This window comes from Leuciscus leuciscus (genome assembly GCF_965113295.1).
Source record: "Leuciscus leuciscus genome assembly, chromosome: 4".
NCBI classification, from domain to species: Eukaryota; Metazoa; Chordata; class Actinopteri; order Cypriniformes; family Leuciscidae; genus Leuciscus; species Leuciscus leuciscus.
In genome coordinates, this window is record NC_138728.1 from 21082770 (window position 1) to 21105617 (window position 22848).

At 38.5% G+C, this 22848-nt stretch overlaps 1 protein-coding gene and 1 long non-coding RNA gene across 4 annotated transcripts in view; one reads left to right on the top strand and one right to left on the bottom strand.

Annotated features, from left to right (window-relative positions):
* Positions 1-5839: 5839 nt before the first annotated feature.
* On the bottom strand, positions 5840-9865 carry LOC309496638. The gene is made up of 2 exons (XR_014205186.1): positions 8938-9865; positions 5840-6945 (listed from the first exon to the last, which is right to left on the bottom strand). It is a non-coding gene; the product is annotated as an uncharacterized lncRNA (long non-coding RNA).
* A 1282-nt stretch (positions 9866-11147) lies between these two features.
* Positions 11148-22848, top strand: part of LOC309497162 (uncharacterized protein) — a 121821-nt gene continuing 110120 nt past the window's right edge. For 2 of the 3 annotated variants that reach the window (XM_082167382.1, XM_082167383.1), the window contains exons 1-7: positions 11148-11511; positions 11604-11728; positions 13028-13162; positions 13270-13356; positions 17039-17135; positions 17559-17579; positions 20757-20820. In XM_082167382.1, the coding sequence (XP_082023508.1) occupies positions 11235-11511; positions 11604-11728; positions 13028-13162; positions 13270-13356; positions 17039-17135; positions 17559-17579; positions 20757-20820 (806 nt within the window). In that variant the 5' untranslated portion in view covers positions 11148-11234. The remainder of the gene's footprint in view (positions 11512-11603; positions 11729-13027; positions 13163-13269; positions 13357-17038; positions 17136-17558; positions 17580-20756; positions 20821-22848) is intronic. The other variant, XM_082167384.1, reaches the window with a different exon arrangement.

The following is a 22848-nucleotide window of genomic DNA, read 5'->3' on the forward strand; positions in this document are numbered from 1 at the left end:
ACATATTTGTGCTTTTGGACTGAGAACTTTATGTTTATGAATATGAATGTTTTGAGCAGGTTCATATAATTTGCATATCATTTGTAATCATTATTTTTAAAACTATAAGGTATACTGATCAACTCATATATTAAATAATAAAATACATTTTAATTTAAGTAAAAATAAACAGAAACAATATTTCCACCATAAACCGTCATTTCCACCACTAAATCAAGTATTGTTCATTACTTACAATATATGTGTGAGTGACTTATAATAAACATAGACCTGAGAAAAAATGAAATGCTGTAGGTAAAAATGTACTGTAGGCAACTTTAAATAAAAATGCATTAAGTTCATGAAGTATTAAGATTTATTTTGTTACCTTATTAGGTAGCCACTGATGCTGTTGACTGATCCATTATCTTATATCAGTTTTACAATATTATATTGTGATAAAATACATAAATTGAAAAGTCGTGGACATTACATTTTTGAAAGCGCTCTTCAGAAAAACTGTTAAAAATAATAATATTCCATGGAATTCTAAAACTGCTCACTGTTATATTGTGTTAGAAGACAAATTAATGAAGCTAGGAAGATTGTTTTAAGTGTGTTTTAAGAGAGTGAATTTTCCAGAAGCTCACAGTGCCAAAAGTGCTCCTAGTTGGAGAATCACCCATAAACGTCCAAACGTCCATACAAGTATGGAAGTCCATACTTTCACGTCAAATTTGGACTTCATTTCATAATTATCATTTATTATTTTCTCATTTCAAATTTTTAATCTAATAATTACTTATTATCTAATAATTTTAGCTTTTTATGTAATTGACCATTTTTATGCAATCTCATAATTATGATTTACTAAAGCCATTGTTTGTTTATTTATTAAAACAATTAAACATTTATTTATTTAAATCAATTTGAATATGAATGAATAGATGAATGCAGATGAATACTGATTAACTGTTTCTTGACTCAGGAATAGAATAGCAGCATGGAAGGCACAAATTCCCTTGTTAGTTTTATGATCAGTCATATGATAATGACAGCATTATAATGCATTATTCTTAGAACAGCCAGTAGGGGGAGACAAACTACCAAATAATCATTTACTCTTTAATTATTGTTAACGCTGTCAATTATTGTAACAGAACACTCCCTGTCTGGCGTGACTGAGCGCCACCACTAAGTAACTGCTTGTTGACACACTACTTTAACTTGGACTCTGGAGGAAGGAGTACAACAATCTCTGTTACTAGTATAAGGAAGAGCTTGGTGCCATCTTGGAACCCTTATTTCGACCTTGCAAACTTTTCCTTCTTTGCTTGGAAAGGTCTGCGTAATTATTCCCATTGGCCATTCATTTCTTTTGACTTGGCTATATTTGAGGAGCACAATGCTAACGGGATCAACACTGGGTCAGTCAGATTGCCACTTCCTACGTGTCTGTAGTGAACACAGATACTGTTTCCTCCATCCATCCCAGAATATGTTAGCCAGATGTTGGACCTGTCGCCATTGACACTGGGAAAGATATTTGGTTCCAAAGTCACCAGCAGGGTCACTTGGATCAGTAGACACCGGCACCAGGGGTCTAGCAATGATGATGGCAGTTACTTCAGCCATAAAAGTAGTGAGCACTTCATATGTGCCCTAGCTGAAGGAACATGGAGTCTAGTATTTTCCTTGCCGTCCCTATCATTCTTTCCAAGGAGCCACCCATGTAGGAGGCATGAGGAGGATTGAATATCCAAGAGCAACCATGTTCTGCTAGGTATTTTTGAACACTCTTATCATCGATTTTCGATCGTCCCACAATCTGAACAAATTTGTTTTACTGGTCCTCTGAGAGCAAAGAAGCGCCTGAGAGCATTAATAAAACTGGAGGTATCCAACGACTCAATTACTTCAATATGGACTGCCCTGACGCTGAGACAAGTGAAGATCACCGTCCCTCTTATGTCATGTGCCAGACATCCTCTTGTCCGATGTGCGTAGATGGACCATGGGCCAAATACATCTAGGCCTACGTTGGTGAACGGAGGATCTGTACATATCCAGTCTGATAGAAGAAAAGCCATCTTCTGAATTTAGAAGTGGCCACAAAGTTTTCGACAAAGGACACAATTGTACAGGATGTTATTCACTAGCCTCTTGCCTCGAATGATCCATAAACTAGCTGCACAGATAGCTCCTTCAGTGAGCAAGCGTCATTGATGCTGGGTTTGTTGGTGATGATAATGCCTTACCAAAAGTATCCAACGTGGTCCTTACCAGGAACGATTTGAAAATACGTTTCAATCCTTATCCAGTTTCGCTGCTGAAATGCGACCTCCAACTCTCAGAAGGCCCTGTTCATCAGTGAATGGATTCAGTGACTAGTTTTAGGAAGATTTTTCCCACTCTTCATGCATGACATTTCTGTTGCATAGGTTTCTTCCTGTACAGCAGGAATGATTACAATCTCAGCCTTTTGTGAAGTTTTCTGCAGAGCAAGCTGTTGGACAATAATGACAACCTCTACTCTGATTTTATTTTGAGATACAAATTTCCAGTATCTAGGAAAGAATTGAATCTAGTTATCTCTTTGGAAATGTGTATGCTCTTCAGAAACAATAATAGTGGCTCAATGATTTTTGTTTGTCCCCCCAGCCCTGAATCCACTGTGGTTGGATCTATTTGTTTCTCTGTACAAAAATCCAATTACAAAATCAGGTCTTTATTTTTTAACCTTGTTTTCAGTTTGCACCGTTTCTTCTTCTTCTTCTTCTTCTTCTTCTTCTTCTTCTTCTTCTTTTAATTTTTATTGGTGGTTGGCAAACCAACTTAAATGTACATTACCGCCACCTACTGGACTTGAGTTTTGACAGCAGCTTGAAAGGAAGGAAGGATAAAAAAACAACAACAAAAAAAACTTTATATTCATATTACATTCTTTCACTTATCACAATATTTTTTTAATAATTCATTAGGAGACTGTACATTTTCCCAGCAGATTTTCTATAGTGGCATGTATTGTTTTCCACCTTGTGTTTCTTCTAACGCCATTCTTTCTTCCTCATATCTTATCTAATAAAATATGTTTTGCTGTCTCTTGAGTGTTATAGTGGGTGCAAAGTCCAGTGGAGTGTTTTCCTATTCTATGTAATGTGAACTTTAAACCAGCATGACCTATTCTAAGTCGTGTAATTATCATTTCTTCCTTTGGATTCCTGCTCTGCCTAAAACTTATGTCTACTTGTTTTTGTACATTATACAAATGTCAAACCTTGCCCCATCAGTCCACACCCCCAAAAACCCATTTGTTTGGAAGCTCTAGGAATGGAATCAATCCAGTCCACACCCCACAACCTCGAGTTTAATCATGTCAAACTCTCTCCACCACAGACCCAGGTCATCAGCATGGCATTTAGTTCCCTTCAGTGCAGTTAGTCTTTGTCTGTAGTTGTTGTTGTATACTCGTGTTTTGAGTGAATACCCTGCCTGTCTGTACCTTTGGAAGTATATCTGTGATTAAACTCTTACATTGGAGCCTTCAGCCTTATCGTCTTCATCTGCCTGCACTCACAACCCATGACAGGTTTCATCTCTCAAGTTCCCCAATTAAAGACATGGTTTGGAGTAAAATCAACCAAGGGTCCTTTGCACCATGACCTCATGCCAAACCCCCTTTCAATTATCACAATATTTTTTTTAATAATTCATTAGGAGACTGTACATTTTCCCAGCAGATTTTCTAGTGTCATGTATTGTTTTCCACCTTGTATTTCTTCTAATGCCATTCTTTCTTCCTCATATCTTTTACAATCTTATAAAATGTGTTTTGCTGTCTCTTGAGTGTCATAGCGGGTGCAAAGTCCAGTGGAGTGTTTTCCTATTCTATGTAATGTGAACTTTAAACCAGCATGACCTATTCTAAGTCGTGTAATTCTTCCTTTGGATTCCTGATCTGCATAAAACTTATGTCTACTTGTTTTTGTACATTATACAAATACCATCCAGTGTCCCAGTATTCTTGCCATATTTTGTTTGTATGTCCCTTTATTATGGTTTTAATTTCCGCTCTACATAACGGTACTCATCAACTGTTTCATGTTTTATTGATCCTTTTGCCAAAACATCTAAAATCTAATTTCCTTCCACCCCTACATGGGCAGGAGCCCAAAGGAAGGAGACATCGTGCCCTCTATCATACAGTATTAAAAGCAAGTGGAATATTTGGTATATTATATTCCCATATTGTATACTAGATAAGCTGTCAGAAGCTATGGCTACATTTTGGTTCTATTTATTTTCTTCCAACCACTGTATTGCCAATAAAATTCCTAAAAGCTCTGCCGTGTATACCGATAAATTATCTGTTGTTCTTTTTGGGACTGCTATTTCATAATGAGGAATGAAGAAAGCTGCACCAGTATGGCCTGTCTCCGGCTGCTTTGATCCATCTGTAAATATGAATAGTTTATCTTGATAAAGGTCCATATCGTTTTGAACTATTATCCTCTGTGGCATAATTATAGATTTTTCTTTTAACATTTGTTGAAGGCTTATATCTACAGATGGTTTTGAGAATTTCCAAGGTGGCACAGTTGATAATGCCACCGTGGGGCTGAGTAATCTTGTAAGGTGACCTTGGTGGGATGTATCCCACTATGTCCTTGTACTGTAAATATATCCAATACACCAGCATGATCTTGACCCTCCTTATACGTAAAGGTATCTCTCCTGCCTCAACCTGTAATGCAGTCACTGGTGATGATTTAAATGCTCTAGTACAAATCCGAAGTGCCTGTGCCTGTTCCACATCAAGTTTTTTGAGGTTTGATTCTGATGCTGACATATATGCTAGGCAACCATAATCTAACGCTAACGCTGCTCTTAAAAGAGCCTGATAGATGTTTATGAGCGATGTTCTGCTTGCTCCCCATCTTGCCCTGACAGACACCTCAAAACATTATTAATCTTTTTACATTTATTCCTAACTTCATCAATATGTTGACAGTGACACCATCAAAGAACACTCCCAATAATATTACAACCTTCACCTGTTCAAGATCTTACCCATACAGTTTAAGTGGTACTGTTTTAGGACGTTTAGAAAAACATATAACTTGTGATTTTGGGATTGAATTTTTAAATCCCCATTTATTTGTCCACTGTTCTACTTTCCCTATTACATTTTGCATTTTCCTTCTTAAAAATTCTATATTCCGACCTCTAACCCAGAGTGCCCCATCGTCCGCATAAAGTGACTTGCCTATGTTTCCTTCAACCTGATCAAATATGTCATTAAGTTTGCTCTATTTCCATAGTTGAGTTTGTTGTCAATAGGCTTGTTTGAGATTAGCAAAATCTGCGCAGAACCGATCACCGGTGATCAGCGCGAGATGCATGCCGGTTAGAAATGTGTCCGAGTGCGGTCCGCCTGGCTCTGATGTCATGCTGACGTATGTCAAAAATCTCTCGCGAGCGCAAGGCGCACGTGTCGGATTTTGCAGTCGAGCGCAGTTGCTCTCCAATGACTGCGCTGATCAAAAGCACGATGGGAAACGACTTGCTGACGACACACCCAGCTAACATGAGTCCAGCGGGCCAGTGGCGGACCACCGGTGGCAAAGTTGGCGGCCCACCGGCGGACGCCGCCGGCGGATCACTGGCGTTTTGCTCATCGTTATTCTAGCGGACCTCCAGCGGCAGCCGCCGCTTTCCCGACGGTGGTCCGCTATCGTGCCGCTGGTTTATAATAAGTGTTTTCTGGCGGACCACGGTCGGTCCACGGTTTATAATCAGTTACTCATGCTAACCAAAATTCTCTATAATGGATAAAAAAAGCAATGTACACCAGTTTCAATAGCAGTTGCAAATTAATTTTTATTAAATTAATTTTCAGTGAACAGATGAAATGGATACATTTGCATTACATTTATCAGATTCTTTTATCCAATGTGACTATTAGTCAAGGACATTATAGGATAAGTTGTACCCTTATGAAAATTAACCATGGTTTTACCACAGCATTTGCAGTAAAACCATAGTTGCTAACAAAATGAACCATGCTTTCACAACAACCAAGGTTTAAAAACATACGTTTATAGTCATGATTACCATAATTTTACAGCAATTATTACAGCAATATTACTAGTTGAACCATGGTTTGAAAAATAAATAAATAAATAAATAACATGGTTGGTACAGTTGTACCATAGTAAAACCATATAGTGCTTTTCACAATACAAATTGTTTCATAGCAGCTTTACAAAAAATGCATGTTCAAGGTTATACAATCGCGAAATATCCTTTAATCAGCCAGAGGCGACTGCTATTCACTGGAGAGCATCTTTTGGCAACAAAGTAATGTCCATAAGATAATCCAAGTCATGAGTTTAAAGTCCTAATTGCTATCCTTCAAAGGGTTGCAGATTTTTAACCCGCTATTCTTACAATGTTGGTAATATGTTAGAACAATGTTTACTCTTTCTCTTAGTTACGTGTACTGAGATATTCCTGTTTATTTATCAGCAAAACTGTCATGCAAACCTTCCCTTCCCTTCCCCGGTTCCACAGAAAAGGCTTAAGATAGTCCCTGACTAAAATGCATTTTTGAACTGTCTTAACTGGAAGCAACTTGCACTGACATATCTTAAAATATTTCAGGGCCATTGTTTTGTCTCAATATGCACACCAGTAATGTTTTTTTTTCCTTCTTTTTTTCTGAAGTACATTTAAAAAAGCTACTTAAATATCCTAATTTAACTAAGGCCTAATCCTGGCTTAATCTAAGCCCTGTGTGTGAAACTGGGCCAATGCAATGTAAGGATAATATCTGGCAGTTTTGTGTCCATCTATAGGTGCCACCATCTGAAGTCTTTTTGAGTGTTGGTGTCATTAGAAGTCTTCACGAGTGAGGCTGGATCCACACTAGAGCTGCTGTAATCTCTAGTGAACTTGCTGAGCATCCTGAGATAGAAACAGGGAAGCAACAGGAGAAAGATTAGCATTGCTGCTGTCATATTATTTTAGGCAAAAGATGATCATGTGCACTTTTTATTATTTCATCACATATAACTGTAGTGCAAGATTATGAGATGTGTAAATTGAATGCTTGGCTACAGAGATGTGTCTTTAATCTAGATTTAAATTAGGATCATGTTTCTGGGCCCGAAACATATCAGGAAGGATATTCTAGAGTTATTCCCTTACATTATATTGAATTAATAGGAAATCGTCAGATTTTAATGAGAAAACATGACCTAACGAGTCAGCATTTTTATATTTGAATACTATACATTCTCACAATGCAAACGTCCTAAACATTTCTGAGTATTTGTAATGTTGAAAACAGTTGTGCTGATTAATATTTTTTTTGTAAACCAGTGTAACATTTTAATCCACTTTCTTTTTTCTCTCTCCAGGATTGTTAAATATAGACCCAACATATATAAATGGTAGTTTACACTACTATTCAAAAGTTTGGGTTCAATAGAATGATTATTTTTATAAGAATAGAAAATAAATATTTTTATTCAGCAAGGATGCATTAAATTGACCAAGAGAGAGAGAGTAAAGATTTTTCAAAAAAAATGCTTTTTTTCCCTTTCTATTCATCAAATAATCCTGAAAAACACAAAAATGTGAAGCAGCACAACTGATTTCAAAACTGATAATAATCATAAACGTTTCATCAATTCATTTTCCATAGAAAACAGTTATTTAAATGTTTGAATATTATTTCACAATATTATTGTTTTTACTGTATTTTTTATTAAATAAATGCAGTCTTGGTGAGCATAAGAGACTTCTTTCAAAACATTTTTTTTTACCAACAACATTAGAGTATGTTTGAAGTTTTAGTTTAGTTCCTTTATTGTCCACAAGTGGAAATTTGTCTTTGGCTTGGTTTTACTTACTAGTCATATGGGTGATAGTGCCTCAGAGATGATGATCAGCTCAACTCTGCTATGGTGCAGGACATCTGCATGGAAGGATCTAGGAACACAACTAACCATTTGCCACAGAGCCAACAATATTATTATACAATGACAGGTTTATTAAAAGGACAGAAGCTACAACAGAAGTGAAATGCAGAAAAGAGAAAGAACAGACAATGATTTCTTAATTAGGATAACAAAATGTATGTTTTTAGGTTTACTTTTTCATTGTGTTGTGTTCAAAACCCCATAACACTTGTGGTGTTCCCGGTCAAAAATAACTGGTCTACAAAAAATAGCTTATAAATCACTTGTTATGCTATATTATCACCCAATTCTGGATTCAATATTTTTGTCAACTTGTTTTCTTTCAGTTACGACTGTTTTTATATTTCTATTTGCATCTGATTAATCGTGGGCCTAATTTTTCTGAGAGTAGGCATTTATGAATAATTTTGAAAATATTAAGTAAAATATGAACATGTTCATTATGTTCATGTACACATATGTGCATGTGTGCTTGCAAACATCGAGCCCTTGGACCTGAGCATGTGTGGATACATGTATACACACGCTACCCAAACACACACACACACACACACACACACACACACACACACACACACACACACACACATTAAAACACAGAAACTATTTTGAATATTACACACATTCTTTTTCACAGAGAGAAACTTGATCCTACCCTGAACTGCATCTAATATTAATTTATCCATCTGACATTGATAAACACAAAACAAATCAAACTTCCTTTTGAAACATTAAAGTAGACTAGTTTGATCAACAGTGCAATGTTTTTTCATATTTTATTTAATATTTCCAAAATTATTCATAAATGCCTACTCTCAGTTAAATGAGGCCCACAATTAATCAGATGGAAATAGAAATATAAAACCAGTCCTAATTGAAAGAGAACAAGTTGACAAAAAAACCAATGAGATAACATTAACTAATATTTTCGGGAAAAAGAAAATCTTCTCTGATATTTAATGAGCTTCCTCACCTCACCATGTGTTTCCCACTTCTCTGGCAGCAGCTTTCTTCAAAAATGTCGACATTTTGGAGCTTTCCTCTGTTGTAGATGGATTATTTGTGTTGCTGCTGAAATCACAGAACAATTTTTATCAATATTTGTTAACCGTTGAGCTAGTTTCAGCAATTTTTAAGTACTCCATGTAAGTGACGTCACCGATTAACAGTACGTTTACGTTAAATTAGCTTACGTCCAAGCAAAATCTTTACAAAACTATCAAAACCTCTCATCTACACATAAGATGTGATTAAAGGCCCAAACTTTCATAAACAAAAGCTCAAGCTATAGTTAGCCTACCTCTTCTGAAAACGGTTGAGATGCTAACGGACTTTTTCGAAGACACTAAACCATTTCTATGAAGTAAATATTCAACAGAAGCGTGTCAATTACAAGTAAGATAAGTGTCAAGAACAGTTGTGTGTATTATTTGTGTGATTTTAGAGGCTAAACTCACCTGAAAGCAGTGAAAACAACAGCGAGAGACGGAGTTTTGCTGACAGTTGCAGTAGTGCGGTGCGGTCCCGCGCCGTTTCCTTGGCAACTCATCTCCGCTCCAGTGTTTGAACCCGGCTCGAGTGTTCACGCGCACGCACATTAAAACGCGTCACAGTCACACACACAGCATTTACAAACATAAACATCTAGAATAAGAACCTTACTTGAATAAAAATCTCTTCATAAAATTATGAATTTAAAACTCATTTTGAAGTTATATGACCCATGCATAGGTGCAATTACCACTACTGCTCGTGATAGTGGGACAATTGTGGCTTTTTAAAAATAATTTAAATATTTTTGTTGTTGTTTTTACGAACACTCAAGCCCCATATTTCATTTGAACGCGTGCTAAAAATGCTCATAGGCAATATTTTTTATATCACCAACATTTTGCTTTTGATATTGCTTTCAGATTCTTTTTAACTGTTAAATAAATAAATAAATATATATATAAATATATATATATATATATACATTTATAAATTAAAGACGTCCTGTAAGCGCTCAGAAACACGTGGACCGACTATCGGCTTGCCACTGGTGTGCCGACGGTGGCCCAGCCGCGGAAAACCGCTGGTGGCGTGCCACCCAAAAAACGCTGGCAGACCGACGGGGTTTTCAGATTGGTCGGGTTGCCGATGGTGTGCCGCCGGAGGTCCGACCGTGTCAAACCGCTGACTTCGTGCCGCCCAAAAAACGCTGGTGGACCGCCAGGTCATTGTTAGCTGGGCAGCTTAATGCTCATTGGTTTAAACAACTGTGATGTATTGTTCTCTTTTAAAATGTTTGATTTTAAAACTCTAATATCAGGTTTTATGTGTATGTGTTATGTGTGAATATTCCCAAACTATCTGACAGTCCGATCTCTTTGGGTTATGCAATTTAATTTTTATAAAAAAATAAAATAAATAAAAACACATATGTCTGTATTAAAGAAAAAAAAAATATTGATAAACATGTATTTGGAATGGAATTAAATAACAAGTACTTTGGGTGTCTTGTTCATTTTATTTATTTTCATATAAAAGCAACAGAACTTGAATTACATCCAGTTTATTAGCAACACTGTGCACGAGCGTGAATCCCGCGATATCCATCTTTGATCTCGCAATGGTCAGATCCACTACGAGAAGAGAGATCTGTCCGGCTTGCCTGCGCTTTTTTCACTCCTCCCCTCACTGCAGCCGCCTACTCTCGCATACATTTCAGGCGAGGCAAGGCGCATCTCAAACAAGCCTATTGTTTCAGATTAGTTATCATTTAGTTCAGGTGTGTGTCATTAATTATCCTTGTTTGCACGTGTACATAAGTTCCTCTGATTCTGTTCATTGCTGTTTCGTCTGTGTTGCTCATTTTGTTTAGATTACTTATGTGTGGATTCATTAAAGACTGCCTTTCATCTTAATCATTGTGCTCTTGCACTTTCCACAACACAGCGTTGTGACCGTCAAACATTATGAGATGACATAAGAGTAAATTACCTAAAAAGATTATGATGTAAAAACGATGACATAAAATGTCAAAACACAGATAACAAATGATAATTATTGAATAACGTCCAAATTTGATGTAAAAGTATGGGCTTCCATAGACGTTTATAGCATAAACTCACAGACAGAAGCAGAAAATAGTTTGAGACTTTACCCTCTATTGACTGATTGCACTTCTGCACCCTCACAGTTTCACCTTCTCAAAGACAGAACCAGGAAACTCTTCAGTTAATTGGACTGTTGAGCTGAGGTTGCTGAGCTGCTTTACGTCTCTGTAAAATGGCAGAAGCCAGCATTTTAGTGGCTCAGGACAAGTTCAGCTGTTCAGTTTGTCTGGATCTACTGAAGGATCCAGTGACCATTCCCTGTGGACACAGTTACTGTATGAACTGTATTACAGACTGCTGGAATAAGGAGGATCCGAAGGGAGTTTACAGCTGCCCTCAGTGCAGAAAGACCTTCACTCCAAGACCTGTCATATGTAAAAATGTGGTGTTTGCTGAAATGATGGAGAAACTGAATACACAACTACGCTGCTACGCTGGACCTGGAGATGGTGAGTGTGACATTTGTACTGGAACAAAATACAAGTCTCAACTCCTACTGTCAAAATCACCTCTAACAACATGAGAAAACCCTTTTTTAAAGGTAAGAAGCACAACCTGATGGATGCCACTGGCAGATCACAGAAGATCTTGAGGAATATTGGCTCCATTCTTCTCACTGCGCAAGAAAATGAAGTGCTCTTTAAACACCTGGGCAGGAAATGCACAGTAAGTTCTCAAGTATTTGCTTGATTTCTTTGCCAGATTTTGTTCAGTCATGATGAGGTCTGATGTTCCCAACTCAAACTGCAATGAATGTATCACTAATGATTCCATTGGAATGGGACACTCAAATGATCTTACTTGTACATGCAACCAAATAATACATTATTAATCGGATTGACTGCTCAATCGGACTGAAAAGCCTTCATGTAAACACCTTAATCGATCTGATTGAGCTCGATCCAAATAACATTTTGATCAGATTGAAAGGGGTGGTTAGTTACTTTTCTAATCTGTTCAGAAAAAAACAAACAAAAAAAAAACATGTAATTACTTGATCGGATTGAAAACTGAAACTGGAATAGACTGCACATGTGCGGTGACGTATAATGGCATAATGTATAACGCGCAGAACGAGCTACAGTTATCTTGTTCAACTTTATGCAGCGCTTTACGCAGACCGATCAGCGGCTGACTTGAAGCCTTGCATGTTTAGAAATTCTGTCCGAATTGAGGTTAAAAATTCTGTCCGAATTGAGCGCAGTGCCACGTCACCGGACGTATGCCATCAAAGTACCAAGAGAGTGATTCGAGAGCAGACGACAGACTGAGTCGGCATAGCTTCTCATAAGCGGCTACACAAGCTCTGATGAAAAAACTGCCGTTTTCATTCACCTTATGACAACGATCACGTGTGTTTCGTGTTGATTATGACACCTTCAGTTCCACTAATGCTTATTATTTTCAATGCAGATTCACTCCTCAATTCTTTTCAGAGCTATTTAAATCATCTGGTGAAATTGTTTTTATATCACAATATATATTGCCGAAAAACAAAATATCGCACAATATTTTTCCAATATGGTGCAGCCCTAATATATATATATGAAGAGTTCAGATGCAAAAGCCTCTAAGTGCCATCTGAAATGTTCTTCTAGAATGATAATTTTTATCAAGCTCATATATTTAAGTTCAGTAATTTCACTTAAATGGCAATGAAAATGACCTATTAATTGTCATTTAAGTGAAATTACTGAACGTATATACGAGCTTGATAAAAATGATCATTCGAGAAGAAAATTTCAGATGGCACTTAGAGGCTTTTGCATCTGAACTCTTCATATATATATATCTTTTGAACATTCAAACTGGCATAATAGGTCCCTTTTAAAATTCATTTTTAAAATAATACTTGGGCAGCTGTTTTCACCATGCACAATTGTTCATAATTCACAATTGCAGAGTTAGTTTAATTCATTTTATATATTAGTTTTATTGTGTTTTATTTTGTTTTTGTGTCCACAGAGTTTGTGTTCAGCAGTGGTACAGGTCTATGGAGCCGACAAAAACTCGCCCTGGGTGAAGAAGTGCAGTGGTGTGGCCTGTCTGGTGAAAGACAGCACTCAGAGGTCTTACTTTATCAGGGTGTTTGATATAAAAGTAAGTCAGCAGATGCTCCATGTGGGTCAGATGTGTTTTTTTATGATTCCCCATTTATCATCTTGCTATTAGTATTAAGTTAATGGTTTCTTATTCTGGTTTGACAGGAGGGAAACATCTTGTTTGATCAAGATTTGACCAGCACCTTTACAATAAACTGCTCCAGGCCTGACTTTATCACATTTGCTGGAGATGTAAGTGCTCAGATCTTGTACGAACATCCCCTTTGCGTGTGTCTGTCCATGTGTTCATATCTATGGTGAACGGGAGGGGACATGTTCGGTTCACTTAGTTTTGTCGTGGCCATAACATATTAACTCGTGGGAACGTGATAATGTGTTGAGGCCACAAGATATTAATTAGTGCGAACTTCATATTAACTTGTGGGGACGTGATAAGTTGTGGCCACAAGATAATTTTGTCGAGGTAACGACATTCTTATGCCATGGCTACACGATGTAAAGTTCCCTGGTTGAGGGAATGATATATTTTCTCATGGCCATGAATTTTTTTGTGTTGAGGGAACGACATCTATTTCTAATGGCCACGAGTTAAATGCATAAACAACCTGTTCGACCATAGCAACCTGGAATTATCAAAAATGGATAGACGGTAGACCTATAATAATACTTATTTTTAAATAAGGAAAAGCGTGGAATTAAGAAATTATTATATTAACATATTGCCCATCATATTGTATTGTGCACAATTGTGCACCGGCAGTTCAGGGGTCAGGGAGGTCTGGTCAGGAGCTTGAGCCATTGTGTGTGCAGCACACACACACAAAATAGCCGTGGCCACAATGAGCAGCGCTGCACACACTGGAGACTCTGGTGTGGCTACCATGTTGGCTGAAGACTCTGGCGTGGTGGCCACTTTACGGGAATTTAACATATTAGGCTATATATTTATTTTGATGTAGGTTTAATAGGCATAATAATAATAATAATAATAATAATAAAAAAGACACAATCAGTGAATGGTTTTAAAAGGCAGTGAGATGGGATAGATAAAAATGTTTTCTTGTAGGCCTATATTATCATACTCTTAAATACATATTCTTTTATCATTTATTGATAATAACAAACTTCATTCAAATGCTGTCTATAGGCAACATCATGCATAATATAATAGGCTATATAATATGTAACCATTTCTTAATTAAAAATAAATATTGTAATAGGCCGATCCTTTTTTGATAATTCCAGGTTGCTATGTTCACGCAGGTTGTTACACATTTAACTCCTGGCCATGAGAAAAATATATCGCTCCCTTAAACATAGGATCTCGAGACTACAACTTTATATCGTGTATCTTGTTTCCTCGACAAAATTATCACGTTCCCACGAGTTATTATGGCGTTTCCACAAATTAATATCTTGTGGCCACAACACATTATCACGGTCCCACGTCTTAATATGTCGTGGCCACCACGACAAAAATAAGTGAACTGAACATGTCCCCTCCCGTTCACCGTACATATCTGTTTTGTACACTTGTACTTCACCCCAGCAGACATAAAATGTGCCACAGCCTGAGAAAGCTGGAGTTAAAAAGTCAATGTGAAACTGAAATTGTTTTTTTCATTTACATCTCTGCAATATTTTTATTTATTTATTTATTTTTACAAAATGCTCTGTTTACATTTGTCAGTGCAAGCAGCTTTCCTGTTTGAATAACTCTTCTGAATCATCTGTGAGTACGTTTACATGCAGCCAATAACCCGTTCAAAACCGGGATATTAGCAATAACCCGGTCGCGCACGGCCATGTAAACACCGGCAAAAACCCGGATATGCTCATATCCCGGTTTTTAAAAACCCGGATATTATCCCTGGGGCCTGTACCATGAAGGTAGCTGAACAAACTCGGGGTTACAGGATTAGTTTTGAGTTGACAAAACCAAACCGATGCAATCAGGCTTTATTGGTACCATGATGCAGCTCATCAACTTTCTCTGTCAACTCAGGCTTTGATCCTTAAGCTATGATTACTCCACGCGCGCGTGCACATAAAAGAGTGACGTCGACACTGAACAACCAATCGCGGGTAGAGCGAGAGCGATATATTTTCCGCGGAGGAGCAAGAGATAATCATTCATAATTACGATTAATTTAAATATGTATTTCAAGCTCGAAACAATACGGTCTCTGCTGCCAAAGCAAGAGAAGACTGTTGGAGAAAGATTGCTGATTGTTAATGTGTAAGTTAAACAAATACGTTCTATATTTATGTAAAATTATGTATGTATGTGCAGCCTATATGTGTAATATAGCCTATAGCCTATTTTTATAATATATAAAAAATGATACATGCACATTTTTTATATATTATAAAAATAGGCTATAGGCTACACATACATACATAATTTTACATAAATATAGAACGTATTTGTACTACTAAGAAAGCTAGGGAATCCTATCATAAGATTAACAGAATAATAATAAAGATTTATAAGAAATAATTCTTAACATGTATTATATTGTATAGTACATTTGTGCAATTTGCTTTTTGAAAAAAATAAAATAAAATGTGTTCATGTGATGTCACCCTAACAATATATCTTACCGGCAATTTTATAAAAGCCCTCTTTTATGGACATGGCCGATAAATGTCCGGGGAACACTATTAATGAAACTATTCATGTACTCCTGCAGAGCGAGGACCACCTTACGAATGGTTCGACAAACCGTGTTTTCCCCGAGCTTCTGTGCGTCACCCACCGTACAAGAATGTACCACTTGCAAAAAAACGCAACGCAATATTTGCGGTACAGTAAGTGCATGAATTCGACGTGTTAAATTCTTTATGTGCGGCTCAAGAAGTTCGCAAAGATAAGACATTCCTTCCGCGGAAAATCTGTATCTTTCATACAAGTAACTATCAGGAAAGGCAAGGGGATTTTGTCTGGCTAAAAACTCTTTCTCTACGAAGTGCTCGTCTAACAATTTGCGCTGAGATGTCACAGGATTTGGAAGAAAAGGTGAAGTCATTGTAACAGACACTGGGAATAAGTTACGTCACCTATATGTTTCTTTGCTCTCAGCTGATTGGTCAAACTTCAGTCTGAGATCTTGAATCCAGAACATAACCTGCCCCGGAGCAGGTTAGCCGTGCAGCGTAAGATACCATGGCGACGAACACCGATTAAAGCCGAGCTACTTTCATAGTACCTAAAACCCAGGGTTGGCGGAAACTAAACTGAAACATAGCTGGCTAGCCACCTAAACCGGCTTCATGGTACAGGCCCCTGGGGTACCCCTTTTCTAACCTGAATATTTGGTCATGTAAACGCGTATCGGCATATCCCCATCAAAAGGAACATTGATTTGTGTTCTGCGCATGTTCTTTTTGCAAGGAATCTTGGTCTTTTGAGTAGAGACGGCGCATACAAAAACCCGCGTGCAGTATACCGGAAGTAAACAAGAAGTAGAGGTAAACATGGCGAGACGCAGCACAGCACCACACTTTTGGAGCGAGGAGGAAATCGCAAACAAAGGCGATCGTTGTCTGCCCCGAACTATTCATTATCCGCGTGCTGCTGCTGTTGTTGTTGCCTTTGGATACAGGAAGAAGAATCGGAAATGACACATTGCGTCTTAACATTGTCCGTACGTCCAGACGCTAACCGTGCGTCGCCGTTTACATCAGGATATTGCCAATTGATTACAAATTCCATGTATACAGGAGTAACTCTCTCTACTCACGCATGTAAACGGGTTATTCCGAATGTTTCAGAAACCCAAATAGTGACCTTAACCCGACCATAACCCGATATTTGACAGCATGTAAACGTAGTCTGTGTTATGATTCATGACTTATTGTATGCTGTTTCACGAGTGTATATAAAGCATCTTTACTGTGTGTTCATCCTCAGGCATTCCAGTTTGGTCTCAATTTTGACAGTGAAGAGGAAGCCAAGCACTTCAGTTCTGCAGCTAATAAACTTCTGGTTAGAAAATGGAGGAAAAGCGGTAAATACAACAGCACAGCAGGCTGTGTCTTTACTTTACTTCACTTGTGTCCCTCTGCTAGAAAAACACATTATCATCTGGTTTTCTTCTGACATGATTCATTCTATCACTCTTTCTGTAACACTATGCTGCACTCCCAGTTTTTTTTTTTTTTTCTAACTAAGGCTACTCAACCAGTTCCGATCTGCTTAGTCTTCTTTTTAAACACTTCCCCTCTGTGTGTCGACTGATTTAGCGACTTCTGCCAGGACAAGGAGAAGATTGTGCATTTGAGTCTTTTCCGACAAACTAATGTTAAATATCTCTCCAATCATTATTACACCACTAAATCTTACCTTCTTGTTCTTTCACTAATAAACCTTACATTTTAAGTCATGCACTGTTGATTTTATTGAGAACCATTATCTTAATTTTGTCTTGCAGAAAAAAGAAGTGACCCACCCAGTAAGTTGTTTACTAATGAATTACATTAACGTTAATTCTAGTCTAAACTTTACATATGACTGACAAAGTTTACCAGTTAAAATGTCTTTATGTCTGCGGATTCTTTGAAAATATGCTAGTAGTTTATGAACATATGCTGAATAATCAGATTGAATTGTGCAAAGAATTATCTGGGTCATATTTCACCCCCCCAAAAATAAATAAATAAATAACAAATAGGAAATTATATTTTACTAAAAGAAAGTAACAAGTGTTTTTAGGAGCATGACAGTTTTGTATTGTGGCATTATTATTGTGACAGTTAGCCCTAACATTACAATTACTTTTAAATTAATTAAAAATAAAATGAATAAAATGCTGCCATGCTGTATAGGCATACTTGAACTTTACAAATATTATGTATTAGATATTATTTATGAAACAATAACAAAATTGTATGTCTTAATTTTATGTAACAGCCTTCAAATGCTGCTAGAGAAAAGCGAGAGCAGCCTGAATCAGACATACCTTCATCGTGGATGTCTGCATGCGTTTAGAGATGATGTTCACCACCTTTTTTTGTCAGCGCTGACTGATAAGACACTAGATGGGGCTTTGGATTTGGGAGACTGCCTGGCTCCCCCCTGCAATGCCTCTTACTCCCACAGGACGAGCTGTTCGGTCCGTTCTCCGACCCCGCTGCTAACCTGCGACACAGTGAGCGCACTTGTGGTGATGAGTAAAATCCTGAACGTGGGTTTAGGGGTGGAGACACTAGCGGGCACTGTATAGCAATGATGACAGACACTGAACAGGACAAAACGCAGGGCTTAAATACACTGAACAGATCAGGGACACAAGACACACCAGGGCCAAATTAACTAACGAGTAATTAACAAGATAACAGGTGGAAGGGATCAGATCAATGAAACACATGGACAAACTGGGTGTGACAGGCAAACATAACATGAACATGAACACAAAAATTAAACGTGACAGAACCTCCTCCTCCCACAAGGCGCGGCCTCGCGCCATATTACATCAACAGGCTGAAGAGGGCATTGCCTGAACAGGAAGCCTCCAGGGCGGAGCCGGCAGTTCAGGGGCCTAGGGCGGTGCTGGAAGTTCAGTGCTGAGTGTCTCGGGGACGGCCTCCGTGGACGGGTAGCCCCCCCCAAAAATGTTTTACTTGCGCCGAGCTGTAGACTCTGGAGCGAGCTCAGGGACTGAAGTCCTTTCTGGACACTGGACGGGGGACGGAGTCCTCTTTGGACTCTCCTGGATGGGAGACAAATTCCTTTCTGGACTCTCCTGGACGGGGGACAGAGTCCTCTCTGGACTCTCCTGAACGAGAGACAGAGTCCTCTCTGGACTCTCCTTGATGGGGACAGGGACTGGAGTCACCTCTGGACTCTCCTTGATGGGGAAAGGGACTGGAGTCACCTCTGGACTCTCCTTGATGGGGACAGGGACTGGAGTCACCTCTGGACTCTCCTGGATGGGGACAGGGACTGGAGTCACCTCTGGACTCTGGACGGGGACTGGACATTCAGGCGCGGTAGCGGCCATCTTGGCAGAGGGCTCTGGTGAGACGGCGGCCATCTTGGCAGAGGGCTCTGGTGTGGCAGTGGCCATCTTGGCAGAGGGCTCTAGCGTGGCAGCAGCCATTTCTGGACGCTGGTCAGGGGCTGGAGCCATCACTGGCGTGATGGTGATGCGGAGACCTCTCTCTATCAGAAGCCTGATGAGGTAGTCAGTCAGGTCATGGCCAGTCAAGTCCATCTTTACTGCTGCTAGATCCAAAGTTGTAAGTAGTGATGTGAGGCGTTGGAGCTTGTGTCGAGAAAAAATGGGCGTGCCAGATGAAGCCGCGATTCAAGGCTTGTGTTGTTAACCTGAAAATCACGTGACTAATGACAAACGAGGCCTCTGTTTGTGTGGATACGTCATCGGTTCGGTCTGAGTGTCGCTTCCGGAAAAAGGGGGTTCGAAACTCGCGCCACCTTGTGGGTGTTGTCAGGAGTAGTAGAAGCAGTTGTAGTGGTGTCAGAGAGTTAGATAACTATCATTGTCATTGTCGTTATTGTGTCATATATGTGTTAGGGCTGTATATTATTACATTATCAGGTTAGAATAGTTATAGTATATTGTTATTATTAATTATAGTTGCTATATTCTAGTCTTGTTATATTAATTAGATAAGATTATTTGGATTGCTTTGGATTTTTGGATCTGGACTGGACTGCTTTTTGATTTGGATTGCCCTTTTTGATTTGTTTGCTTTTTGTGACTGGTAATGGAGCCAGCAAGAAAGAAGAAATCCTCCCCTGTCTGGGCTCAACAGAAGCATCAGTATCCTCATTTATACCAGCTGGCACTGGCATTTTTATGTTCCCCTGCATCCTCTGTTCCTTGTGAAAGGATCTTTTCCAAGGCTGGAGAGATTTTGTCCGAGAAGAGGAATCGTCTAAACCCCAACACACTTGAAATAATTCTGTTTCTCAATAAAAATATATTGTAATCCTTCCTTCCAGACTATTTTGTTGCAGTTTACTTTATTACACTCCCTCCAACATAAGCACTGCACTCAACACACAGGGAGCACTGGTTCAGAATGAATTAATTTGTCTGCTATTTCTTTGCACAGTAGCTAGGTGTCACTAGTGAGCAATGCTGAATGAAGCTTTGAGTAATGAACCTTTGAAGCAATGGGCTGCGAGGTCTCAGTGGTTCAGGAAGCCTCATTTTGCCATCACTAGTTGTAAGGTCGGATGTTCTGTTACACGCAGGTTGAAGCAGGGAAGGATGCAGGATCTACTTGCAGCAACTCAACTTTATTTTCAATGATCATAAAAGAAACCAAACACTTGTGACATCAAACAGAACAACCAAACGTATAGCAACGACGACAGACACTGAACAGGACAAAACACAGGGCTTAAATACACTGAACAGATCAGGGAAACGAGACACAGCTGGTGACATGAAGTAACGAGTAATTAACAAGATAACGTGAAAGGGATCAAATCAATGGAACACATGGGCAAACTGTCACAGGCAAACATAACATGAACACAAACATTAAACGTGACAAACCGGCTATAAAAAACAAACAAACATTAATAATAAATTTTAAAAAGTGTTTGATCGCATCAGTCATTGAATATTTAAAAATTGTTTTGATCGTGACTGTTTCAGGACAATCAGGATTTTCAGGAAATCTGCTGAAATCTGCTGAAATCGGCACCCCGAACCATTCTTGGTAGGTTTGCTTTTAAGTTCAGACCAATTTGGAATTGGTCTTGTTTTTTTGTTTTTTCTTTTAGTTTCCATCCACCGTCAGGTGTTTTTGGTCATTTTCACAAAAATGTTATGGTACCCAGAATATTTTGTTGTATAGCCTATGAATATCTGAACATGCAATATATCAAAATAAAGAACAGACTTTTTCAACAGAAAAAATAAACAAATAAATGCTTGAAACAAAAACACTTGAATATGGGTAAGATTCATAAAATATTCATAAAAACAAAATTTTGAGTAAAAAGCTGAGAAAATCGTGTTTTTGTCAAAGACTACGTCAGGATCAGTTTCAGTACAATGATCAAAACATAGATGGAGTAGATCGAGTCCATCAACATCCCCAAAGCTTCACAGTCCAGTAACTGTGGATCGACATTTCATTCATTAATGTTAGGCAGTTTTGATTTATATACTGTTTAATGTTGATGATCGCGTTGTTTTTCATGTGTGTCTGCTATATGCTGTCGATTGTTTCTGCTTCTTCTTTGCCTGTGTTTTGATCTGGAGATTCAGTATTCAGATGTGTAATAGATGCGTAATATCCCCTACCTTACAACAGTGATAACATGTAAAGCTGGAAAATCTAGTCAATGGCAGGGAAACATTTTCTCAAAAAAGACAAAAGATGTGTTTTGGTCGATCGGATGAAAAGTAGTTGAGGGAGACACATTTCCATTTACACCTGGTGTTTTAATCTGTCTCTTTTTATCCACTTCCTCAACATCCTATAAAACAGAGCACTAACTGGAATTCTATTAGAAATAGCCTTACTGTAAGCTCTCCAAGAGAACCCTACCACTATAGTGAACAGCCACATGGTGCAATATTCCAGCATAAAGATTTCCAGTCCAGTCAGTGGCAAGCAAACCCTTCAACTATGATGGACCTAGCAAAATATCTACTACAGCTTGAGATGGTAAGCTCAGGCTTATTCAAATGTAATAATCATCCAGAGAATTACTGGGCTTGGAAGGCTTCCTTTCTTAGTGCCACTGAAGATTTGAATCTCACAGCCACAGAGGAGCTTGATTTGCTTTGTAAATGGCTTTGGCCATCATCCTCTGAACAAGCTAGGATAATCTTAGTAGTTGACAATCACAAAGCCAAAGCTGGCCTTATAATGGTATGGCAAAGAGACAACCTTAAAGTGAGGGAACTGGGCAATACTCTGTTGGAACTTGAAGCAGCATGAGCTGATGGATACTTACCGGGAGTCAACATGTCACGTGGAGTCAATCCAATTGTGCAGAAACTTCCGTTATACCTACAAGAGAAATGGATCACAGTAGGAGCACAGTATAAAGAACAAAATGATGTGCCTTACACTCCATTTTCAGTCTTTGTGAGGTTTGTCTGTGATCAGGCTAAAGTCTGTAATGATCCAGGTTTCGCCAATATAGCAGTTGGAAGTTGAAGCACTGTTAAGACAGACAGAGGTCCTCCATATAAGCCATATTTAACACCTACAGTTGCCGCCAGGAAAAGTCTCTGCAGATCTTGGAAAGACTTATTTAAAGGCTTCAGAGGAAAAGATAAATGACCCTAAAAAGCAATTTCCTCTGCATAACAAACCCCATCCATTGAGGAAATGCTGAAGCTTCAGAGGCAAAACGTTAGATGAGAGGAAAACTTACCTCAAAGACATGAACATCTGATTCAGATGCTATGCATCATCCAGCCATTTTGCCAAAAACTGCGATAGACTTGTATAGTGTAAAGAATGTAAAAGCAATCAGCATCCCACTGCCTTACATCCAGGTCCAGCGCCTTGAAAAGTTAGCAAATGTGCCTCGACTGAAGACCAGGGCATAGAGCAGCAAACAATTGATTCCTTGTCAGTGACATCCAAATGCACTGAAATTTGTGGGAATGGATCAACAAACAAGACATACTGCGAGTGCATAAGGTTCTAGAACAGTGCAGCGGACCTCACAACGCGCCATTCGGGCAATGTCTAGATCTTCTGAGTAATGGTCGTTCATCCAAA